General features: G+C 42.3%; 1 protein-coding gene across 1 annotated transcript; it reads left to right on the top strand.

The window, feature by feature from the left end:
• Window positions 1-451: 451 nt before the first annotated feature.
• Window positions 452-8,372, top strand: LOC148003524 (disks large homolog 5-like). Its single transcript, XM_087568795.1, has 5 exons — window positions 452-612; window positions 1,341-1,500; window positions 2,826-2,957; window positions 3,627-3,810; window positions 7,581-8,372. The coding sequence occupies exons 1-5, from the start codon at window positions 483-485 to the stop codon at window positions 7,584-7,586; spliced, it is 612 nt and encodes a 203-aa protein (XP_087424921.1). The 5' UTR covers window positions 452-482; the 3' UTR covers window positions 7,587-8,372.
• Window positions 8,373-10,781: the final 2,409 nt, after the last annotated feature.

The raw sequence follows: 10,781 nt of genomic DNA, 5'->3' as shown, positions 1-10,781 counted from the left end.
ATATTGGCCTCCAGAAAAAGGGAAAAGCTCAGGAATCGAAATGTATGTCACATGCATTGTCTCGAGTAGTAGATTTACTTTTAAGAAAAGTCTCCCTCCTCCTTGGTCCCTAGAGATTTGGGTGCTAAGAAAAATCTGTTCTCCAATTCAGGGTTGTAAGCAACCCTCCCCAGCAAAAGCATTGTTGACTTCTAATGAAGCAGAGAGACATATCTAGCTTTGAAATAGAGGTTGCCAAATGGTATTCCTAGTGACACATGGGAGACTGGAGGAAAGGGTCCCCACAGAAATTCATCAGTGTGGGGAGAGCTAGTTAGTAGGTAGGCCATAGAACTTTCCAGTGACATCAACAGCAAGCCGTTCACTGGACACTCTATTGTATCTAAGAGCTCCCTAGAATCTTCTGTGATGTCACCAGTGTTGTGGTGACACCAACTGCCTTTGGGATATTACTTTAGTTCCCTTTGGGTTCACAAGCATGCATGTTTCACCAGCTGCTCAGGCTATTTCGGAAGGAAAGTGTTGATCAAGGAGAGACCGCACCAGGTCAAAGGGAAGCTGACCCCCTCTCTAGTGAAACAGGAAGGAGGAAATCATTCTGGGGAAGGCTTGGTAAGTCGTGGGCAGAGTTGGGGAACATCCTCAAGTAGGTAGGTTTGAGATGTGCCTTCTAAGACTAGGCCTTACAAGCAGGAGCCTTGGGATTTTTCAAAAACAAACCAAGAGTCAGGAGTTCCTGATCTTTAATTTGAGAGAAAGCCATAAATTTGTAAGACTTCAGTGTCTTTTCTTGAAGCTTTTTAACTGTGAGTGTCAATGATTGGCAGGAGGAGGCACTGTGAGATTAACAATGTGACCATCCATGGTTGGGAGTTGAAGCACTTCATCCTCTAGATTACTGTAGGTTACATAAGTCTCTGATGGCGAGAACAAAGAAGGATGCACCCCTAGTCATGAATTGAGTTCTCAGACACTTTGGGCTGGAATACACATGATTAGAGCTTGATGGTGCTAAGCATTATGAAGTCATTATGAACTCTAGGATTATCTGCACCACATCTGATATGAGATAACAATGTCGCAGATGTTTATGTCTCAGTCAGATTATAACTTTCAGTGCGGGAGGTTGTGTAATAGTGAGTGTGGCACGTGTATGGCATTAGAGGTTGGGAAGAGGTACATAGCTTAAGAATCAACCTTTAAGAAAGCTTTTCTGCTCTTTCAGGGATTCACCCAGTCTCTACCATTTCCCCTTCCTCAACCTCCTTTTCTGATTCAGAATGATCTATTCTGCCCATTGCTTCAAATATGCAAATTCACTTGGGTTTATCTGTCTACAGGTTTTGGTAGGAAGGCGTCATCCCAAATTGTCATCAGTAAGCAAGAGGAGTGTCTAAAGGAACTGGAGGAACTCAAATTTGAAATCCAGAAGTGTCAATTCGAGAGGGATGAACTTTATCAAATCCTGGATCTTTATATCTATGATGAGTGGGACCACAGGTAGTCATTATGCCCAGTAACCTATTCACTGTCTTGCGCTCTCTCTCTGCTACCTCAAGATTTACTCATAGCACGAGAAAGTTTCACCTCTCATCCTGGATTTTAAGGAGCTTTGGCAGGCATTTGCTTGTGAGATGAGCTAGGTGCTGTGTGTTTAGGGTCAACCTCTTTTGTACTTGACCCTGAGCCTCTTGGATTAGCATTGGTTCTGTCAACAGCTAGGAGGACCTTGTCACACTTGCTGCAACTGTGTGTGTGAATGAAATGCCTACACGTCATCACTCTTTCCTCTGAATTTGTTCATTATACACTGATTCTATGGCACCTCCATGCATGTAGATGGCATTCTAAATGTGTTTGGATATGGGTTGCTATGTATGTATGTGGAAGTATATGTGGTGTTTTACTCAGGATCAGGACGTCTGGGACCTTTGATGGGGTCTGAGGATTTGTTTGATCAACTGTTTGCAGGTCATGATAGTGATGAGTACGTGGAGGCCCACATTGATCAACAGAGCACTTTGCTCCTTCTCTATACCTTGGTGGCACCCAGGACTCTCCTGAGGGGAGGAGGTGCTATAAATCCTCTTCACTGTCAAACTTAGTTATGCCCTCTGGGAATTCATGTAACGATAGAAACCAAGGATTGAGTATACCCGCTTTCAAAACAAGAGAAATGTCATCACAGCTTTCTCTTGGGCCCAAAGATGTGGCACAGACTGGAGGAATCTTCTTCCTGAACTAGTCAATTCCATCATGCTCACCTTGCCAGCTCTTGAATGTCAGGTCCCTGCAACTGGTACCGTGGCTCTGTTGTCCTGTGCCCAGGATAATAAACTTAACCAGTACAAATACTTTGAAGGAGCAAGTATGTGGTACATACTGAGTTTGAGTAATAGAACAGTCTGATTTTACCTAATTTGTTTCACCTGCTTTGATCTTTATTTTTTATTTTTTTAACTATCCAGGGATTTTTTATTGTGACCTAGAAATGGTCACTGTGGTCTTGACCATTGTTATTCCCAAACAGGCAGCTCTCAGGCTCTGCCCACTCCTATATAGTGAGTCTTTGCAGAACCAGATCTCTCAGGATTCCAAGGCGTCCTTATTTCAAAACAAATGTTTGCTTATTTACATAGAAATATTTTCTGTGGATTGAGTCTCACTGTTGGGTTTTGGTCTGGTTTTTGAGTTTGCCATTTTCTTCCCTTCCACCATTCCTTGAACTTGAAATTTTTTATTATATATTTTTATTTACCTTTCACCTAATTCTGAAATCGTGACTTCAAAACATTATTTGTTCCTTTGGCCATGACCTAACCCAGGCTGCATGTCGAATTGCCAGTACTTCAATCCGAACATGAGATGAGAATGATGGCTATGCAAATGATGACCAACTCAATAAGTGATGCCATGGAGAGGTACAAGGAGCTCATACAAGTGAACAGTTCTTACCCGTGAGTCGCTGACAGAGATGAGAACCCAGCACTAGGCAGGAAATGCTTCTGTCCTGTATGACTTTGAACAAAAGTCAGGGCTCTGGTTCCATGGTGTCTGATTCTTAACAAGAAGCCTGCCTCCTGGCAAGGGTCTTAGATTTGTAGCTCTTGGACTCAGTTGTCCTACATGTGAAGGGTGTAGAAGACCCTCCAATTGTTATTTTCCCCATTAAGGATCCTCTAGATAGAAAAGGTTTGCACCATGATGGGAATATCAATCAACTCTGAATCTCTAGGACTCTGACAGGAGATTTAAAGATCTGTGATCCATGAGAAACACATGGAAAGACTATATAGCTATTGGGTCTTCTATCCTCCCTCAGAGGGGATGTGACCTCTACTTGCAGATGGTTTCAGCATACTATGGACATATGAGCTCCCTTATGGACCATTTCTTCTACCTTGATTTATATAAACCGTCTTAGTGTCAGGATTTTCAGAAGTACTTTCATTCACAGGGAATGTGTCCTCTGGATTTGACCTCCTCTAATTGGTGCTAACTTGTATACTGTGGCTCTAGTCTAGGGACTTCTGGGGATGAGGACCCTTAAAGGGATGATTGTACTTGCAAGAGTGTCAGGCAAATAGAAGCTGGCAGGCATTTACCATTTTTTGTTTGTGGTTCAGCGTGAGGCACTCCCAGCTCCTGCGTGAACAAGCTCAATTGAGGAACAATATACAGATTTTGCTGAATGAGAAGAGAAAACTGCTGGTGGAGCAGACTGAACTGCCAGCATCCTCTGTGGAGGCAAAGAGGCTCTGTGAAGAGGCCGGAATGAACATCTGTGACCCCAGTGCCAAGCAACAGCAGGTAGGGTTAGGACTCAGGGTCAGGCTGTCCTCATTTCTTACCATAAACATAGACAACCAATGTAGCTGTCTATTGAGGGATCTATGTCCTGACCTAGGTCTCATCCAAGTGTTCATTTATGTGATGGTTTACAAGGCTTTCTGTGGAGATAGCCCCTCTTCAAGAAACTGCGTGTTTGGAAAGCAAATGCTCCTGCTCTTCGAGAATCTGCAGTTTATTAAGGGAGATGGGTTGATCACACATCACAGCACTACATGCCATATGTGTGGAGGGTGCTATGTGGGAGCCCCTCTTTAGACTAGAGCAGGGCTTTGAGGGATGAAGCAAAAGCCCAGAGCCCATTTTCTTTGCAGGGGTCCTGTGAGATTCCAGGAACTAAATAGTTTAGAAGGAGGAGAGCCTGGTGGAAATGCCAAAGAAATGGTTGTCATTGTCATCTTTTGGTGGATTTGTTCTTTCTCCACCATTTTCCCTGTATATCAAGACCATCTCTTCATGCTTCCTAAATCATGGTACCTGACAGAGAAAGAGTAGCAGCATGTCAGTCCTGTTTTGTTCGAGTGTTGCTGGAGAGTTCATATCTTGACGTTATACTCTGTAGATGCTTGGAAAAGCAGGGATGTGGAAAGGTGTTCTCAAAACCTGACAATTGGCATGAGAGATTTGAGACTTCAAGAACAGAGTTATCTACCCCCATTCTCATCAAGAAGAGTGCTATCTAGGCCTTTTTGTTCCTCTCAGGAAAAATGGCTGAGTAGTGATTCTCTCTTAAAATACCTGCTTTGAATAGTCTATATTATGTTGTTCCTCCAGCATGATGGGATCTTCATTGTTTTCTGCCGACTTGTGATTTTTGGTGTGTGTGTGTGTGTGTGTGTGTGTGTGTGTGTGTGTGTGTCTGTTTGTGCTTGTTTGTGTGTGTGTCTGTATGGGTGTGTGATAGAGTATGTGTGTGTGAGTGTGTGTATGTGTGTGTGAGTGTGTGTATGTGTGTATGTGTGTGTGAGTGTGTGTGAGTGTGTCTGTGAGTGTGTGTTAGGGTGTGTATATGAGACTCTGTGTGTGTGAGTGTGTGTATGTGTGTGTGTGTGTGTGTGTGTGTCTGTTTGTGTGTACCAGCTGTGGCTCAGCATGTTTATGCTCATGTTGTGGGTTTAATTCTGGATGATTTTCCAAGTGTTTCTAGTATGGGTTCTGTCTACGGCCATACCACCCTGAACGCACCCGATCTCATCTGATCTAGTATGGGTTCTTTTGTGCGCGTGTGTGTGTGTGTGTATGTGTGTGTGTATGTATGTGTGTGTGTGTGTGTGTGTGTGTGTGTTTCCCTGTGCATAATTGCACAGGTGAGTCTCTATTGCCCCGTTTCATGAGAAAAACAATCTAAGAGTTCACTTTGCCTTCATGAATATCAAATATAGCACCCCAATCACTTGGAATCTCCACCTAGCTCTGTACAGCAAAAGAACCCAAAACACGTGTAAAGTTAGATTTTCAAGTGATTAGGGAAAAATGACTGGTCTGCATCAAAATCCTTTGGAGCACATCAAAGGAATGGAGTACATGGAGGTAAGGGGGGCTGCTTTATAAAATCCATTGATTTATGATCCTTCTCTGTCCTTTGTGAATGGTGAAAGCCCACTGGAAGGTTGTGTCACTCACTGTGTCTTCTCCAAGGTTGCTTTCCACATTGCCTGCTACCATTTCTTTCCAGCTACCTTGGCACACTACAGTTTCCGCTGGGAGTTTGCCTTGGATTTTATTCATTGAGAATTTGAGTTGCTTGGAGTTGTATCATCATCCAGCAAAAGCCCCATAGCTATGCTGTGGTGCAAGAACAGGGCAGTTTCAGGAGCCCCTTTAGGTGTACAGATAATCTAAAGCGCTCCCCTATGTTATCTGTGTAGCATTCTGCAAGTGCTGTCAATCAACATCATTTTCTCTCAGTTAATTTCAGCCTTAATGGAGTTAGGAGAAATGATGAAATTCAGACGGGTCTGTTAGTGGACAATCAGAAAGGCCTGTGAGAAGCCATGTTCTTTAAGTGGAACAGAAGTCTTAGTTGACCCAGAGATCCCAGAGAAAAGAATAGGTGTGCAACTAGAGCACATCTGGGTTGTAGTGGTCCAAGGAGGGAAACTGTATGAGAGGTTGGAGCCTTTCAATGGATTATGACTCAGTGTGAGATAATCCATGTAAGCATTTATTTATTTACTCCAAATATCTGTGACACAATCACATAATAGGTAGAAACATTGTTCATTTGGATCCTGGTTATGGAGATTTCCTATGATTCTGGGGGCATAGCTTTGGGCATGAAGTCACTCAGGGTATGGTAAAGAGAGCTCCTATTAGAAGAAGCTGCACTCTATGGGGAAAGTCTGAAACAGTGAACAAGAACAGGAGTCTAGTCCACCACCAACATATGATCATGTGCTGGGAAACAAGACTGCTCTACACAGCCTTGGAAACTTGCTAAGCCAGATTGGTAATAGGGAAAGAACCCTGATTCTATGTCGGTTTATGGGAGGACAGCACATCACTGACTGAGCTGTCTATAGGCTATGACCACTATGTTCATAACCCACTCAACATTTGTTTTTAGGCCTGCAGAGTATCCTGGGGAATCATTATATTAAGCATTAAAAGGGAAAGTAAACACTGCAATGTACTATGTTTATATTGTGTAAACACAAATGGCTTGTGTGTTTGCGAGTTAGTATTAGTGTGTCTGTGTGTCTGTGTGTGTGTTTGTGTGTACACACATGCATGCATGCTTCCATTGACAGTACACTCATCTGATGACCAGAATAAGGAAGGATTAGAGGAAAGAATGCAGGGCATTCTGAAGCAGAAAGAACCGATCACCCAGGAAAGTGGCTTGGGAGGAACATTGTAGAAGCATTCTGATATTTTTGAGATCAGGCAGGAACACAGACTGGCAGAAGCCAATTGGATTTCCTGTCCCTATATAACTATCCTTTTTGGATGGCTGATCACTGACAAGGTTTTCACCTTCAGTCACCTAAAGAACTACCCAGAGTATTGTTCTGGTACAGTTTATGTCAATTTTGTCCATGACAGGATATGTATAATCCTCAGGATTTCTTTGTATTTTGTACTTCTTTCTTCCTGTTAACTCTCTGATAAGATCTGAGAACATTTTCTCTTCTGTCGTCTCACAATTTGCATTACAATAAGCATAGTCTTACAGGGGTGCTGTTATGTATGTCCATCACAATAAACTTTACTGTTCCTTGTGTATGCTGTGAGCACATTCTCAGTGATTACAGGATCTGTTCAGTGAGAATGGATTTGAAGTGAGATGGCTTCTCTGTGTATTTGCAGATTCAGTGGTTACAAATTGAACCTACGCAGGTTCCTTCAGTGCTAACATAATCAGAACTTTCACCACATTTCTGGACATATTCTCCAGAAGGAATCCACATGGTATTCTAGGTTGCTCATACCATTCTTGAACTCAGATTCAGACCCAGCTACAATGTTATTATTCAATATAATAAACCTGGACCAGTGACAAAATATGCTCATTTTTCTCTTAACCCCAGTACAGTGCATATTCCACAGTTCAAATTCTAGCAGTTTGAAAAGCTGAGATATAAAGCTGAGGTACTCTATGACACTTGGGGATGCAGGGACTGACCTCAGCTGACAGGTCATGCTGGATTGTCCAACTGAACAGAGCTGATGTAAGAGGGAGAGCTGAATTGACAACCACTCACTAAACCTTTATTCCCTTGCTCTGCTAGGTCTGAAGTTCTCCAGCAGAAACTCGAACATGGCACAGACCAGGACAAGATCTCTCTTGGAGAGAAGAGCTACAGGAGGAGAACTAAGTGTGCACAGCAAATACACCACTATTGTATCTCATCTGTAATGTCCATCACAATTGTGGACTGCATTTTCCTCCTTTAGTTTAACTTCTTTGGATTGAATAGGCCTTACTTTCACCTCAGCTCTCTCCAGCAAGTGTATACTTTTGGAGGAAGTCAGAGAAGTGTTGATGCACATCAATCAAGAGCTGCTGGTCATCCAGAAAGACTGTGCACGTGAAAATTTGTACTTGTCCTGATGGGTCATGCAGAAGAGTTTCATGGAGATCAGTTCACAACATTGGACAGACTATGAAACAAAGTCTGTAATATCATTTATACTCAGTATTGATAGGCTTTTTCCTTAATACCCCCACTCCAACAAAACAGACCTACTTCCTCTTCTCTTGAAAATATTATTACCATCAGTAACTGCTTGTCTACTATGTCTCCAAGGCAAGCCACAGGCTATAAGCCAATTCTGCAAAAGGAGCAGCAAAAGAATGCTTAGCGAAATTCCTCTATTTAAAGTTTGCTTGAGTTTTGATTATTTTGGTTATTTGGTTTTCCTTCTATTCATTTGAAGATTTGTTATTTATGTGTTGTTGTTGTTTTGTTCATTTTGTTTTCTATTTTGATAAGGATATAGACTGTATATATTGACTACCTGCATCTGGTTACTATCAAGTAAATGGGATGTATTCTGGTAAATAAAGGAGTAATCTCAAACTCTTCACTCTTAAGAACCTTCTTTATTGATCACTAATGTCAACATCTGAAGTCCCACAGCTATCAGGGAGGGATCGATCTCTGCATTCTCATGGGCACTGTTCATCAATCTTACTGAGATTCAAAGGCAATTATACAGTCACTGTTCACTGTGTTTCCAACTCTGTGAATTTCCACTTCATCATGCATATCGTACCCACTGTGTATGCTTGCTGTCAAATATATAGTTACCTCTAAGTTATACTCTGTGGATGAGCATGTTGAACAAATTAATGGGATAAACATTAATTTTTCTGTTATATCTCCTAGGACATATAAACATGGTATAAGTGATTTTAAAGCAATCGGAAATCCTGCACCCAAATCCCGGGGCAGAGGGTATTGAACACCCAGGAATGCAGATAATCCTGATACCACAGGAAAGAAAGCCACTTCTACCCAGCTCTTCCCATATCTCTGGCCCCATATTAATCTGCATGATGCCTCTGGAAACAGGAATAGAGGAGCAGTCAGCGGCAGGAACCTGCTTGGTTCAGCCTGGGCCCAGAACCTACCTGGGCCCTGAGCATATTTGAAGAAAACCAGAGGAATACAATTCTGTGTTTCCTAATTGTGACTTTTTTTATTTGAAGCTCTAAACACCATTTTGTTGTTGTTGAATTTTAATTGGATATCTTTCATTTCCAAGTCAAATGTTATTCCTTCCTTGTTTTCCTAGAAATAAGTCTGAATACAATCGCCCGCCCCCTCTTCTATAAAGGTGTTCCCTTCACCATCCATTCACTTTCCCAGCCTAGGCAGGACCAAGGGCTGTTCATTCCATTTGTGCCCAAGAAGACCATCCTCTGATACACATGCAGATGGGGCCATGGCACAGTCCCTGTATAGTGATTGGGTAGTGGTTTAGTCTCTGGGAACTCTGGTTGGCAGGCATGGTTGTCCTTATGGGGTTGCAAGTCTTTTCAGCTCTTTCAATCTTTCTGTAATTCCTCCAACTGAGGTCCAGTTCTCAGTTCAATGGTTTGCTGCTAGCATTCACCACTATATTTGACATGCTCTGGCTGTGCCTCTCAGGAGACATCTATATCCAGTTCCTATCAGCCTGCACTTCTTAGCTTCATCCACCTTATCTAGTTTGAGGCTGTATATGTATAGGCCACTCGTGGGGTAGACTCTGAATGGCCATTCCTCCAGGCTCTGTTCTAAACTTTGCCTCCCTACCCCATCAATAGCGATTCTTCTTCTCCTTTAAAGGAAGGAGTGAAGCATCAGCATTTTGGTCATCCTTCCTGAATTTCATTTGGTCTGTGAATCTTGGGGAATTCGAGCATTTGGGTTAATATCCACTTATCAATGAGTGCATACCATGTGTGTGTTTCTGTGATTGTGTTAACTCACTCAGGATGATATGTTTTAGTTCATTCTATTTGCCTATGAAATTCATGAAGTCATTGTTTTTGATACCTCTGTAGTACTCCATTGTGTAGATGTACCACACTTTCTGTTTCCATTCCTCTGTTGAAGGGCATCTGGGATCTTTTCATTTTATGACTATTATTAATAAGGCTGCTATGAACATAGTGGAGGGTGTGCGTTGTTGTATGTTGGAGCATCTTTTGGGTATATGTGCAAGAGAGGTATAGCTGGGCCTCAGCTAGTGCAATGTCTAATTTTCTGAGGAACCTCCAGACTGATATCCAGAATGGTTGTACCAGTCTGCAGTCTCACCAACAATGGAGGAGTGTTCCTCCTTCTCAAATCCCTGCAAGTATGTTCTGTCACCTGAGTGTTTTATCTTAGCCATTCAGACTGGTGTGAGGAGGAATTTCGGGGTTTTTTTGATTTCCATTTCCCCTTTTTTTTTTTTTTGTTCTTTTTTTCGGAGCTGGGGACCGAACCCAGGGCCTTGCGCTACCTAGGCAAGCGCTCTACCACTGAGCTAAATCCCCAACCCCGATTTCCATTTCCCTTATAACTAAAGATGTTAAACATTTCTTTTGGTGCTTCTCAGCGACTCCATATTCCTCAGCTGTGAATTCTTTGTTCAGCTCTGAACCACAATTTTTAATAGGGTTATTAGTCTCCCTACAGTCCAACTGTCCAACTTCATGAGTTCTTTCTAAATTTTGGATATTAACCCTCGATCAGTTGTAGGATTGGTAAAGGTCTTTTCTCAATCTGTTGGTTTGTGTTTTGTCCTAACCACAGTGTCCTTTGCCTTACAGAAGCTTTGTACCTTTATGAGGTCCCATTTGACTATTCTTGATCGTAGAGCATAAGCCATTCATGTTTTGCTCAGGAAATTTTTCCAGTGTCCTTGTGTTCAAGATGCTTCCCCACTTTTGCTTCTATAGATTGAGTGTATCTGGTTTGATGTAGAGGTCCTTGATCCACCTGGACTTAAGCTTT

This window comes from Rattus norvegicus, chromosome 9, assembly GCF_021556685.1.
Source record: "Rattus norvegicus strain SHRSP/BbbUtx chromosome 9, alternate assembly SHRSP_T2T, whole genome shotgun sequence".
In the NCBI taxonomy this organism is placed as follows: domain Eukaryota; kingdom Metazoa; phylum Chordata; class Mammalia; order Rodentia; family Muridae; genus Rattus; species Rattus norvegicus.
The sequence above is the reverse complement of the archived record's forward strand: the minus strand, read 5'-3'. Positions and strand labels throughout refer to the sequence as shown.

What these genes read in the sequence shown, in the direction of transcription:
- LOC148003524 (XM_087568795.1), top strand. Translation starts at nt 483, where the DNA reads ATGTTTCACCAGCTGCTCAGGCTATTTCGGAAGGAAAGTGTTGATCAA. An exon ending in ATCATTCTGGGGAAGGCTTG is followed by an intron (nt 613 to 1,340) that starts GTAAGTCGTGGG and finishes ATCTGTCTACAG; the next exon opens with GTTTTGGTAGGAAGGCGTCA. An exon ending in CAAGTGAACAGTTCTTACCC is followed by an intron (nt 2,958 to 3,626) that starts GTGAGTCGCTGA and finishes TTTGTGGTTCAG; the next exon opens with CGTGAGGCACTCCCAGCTCC.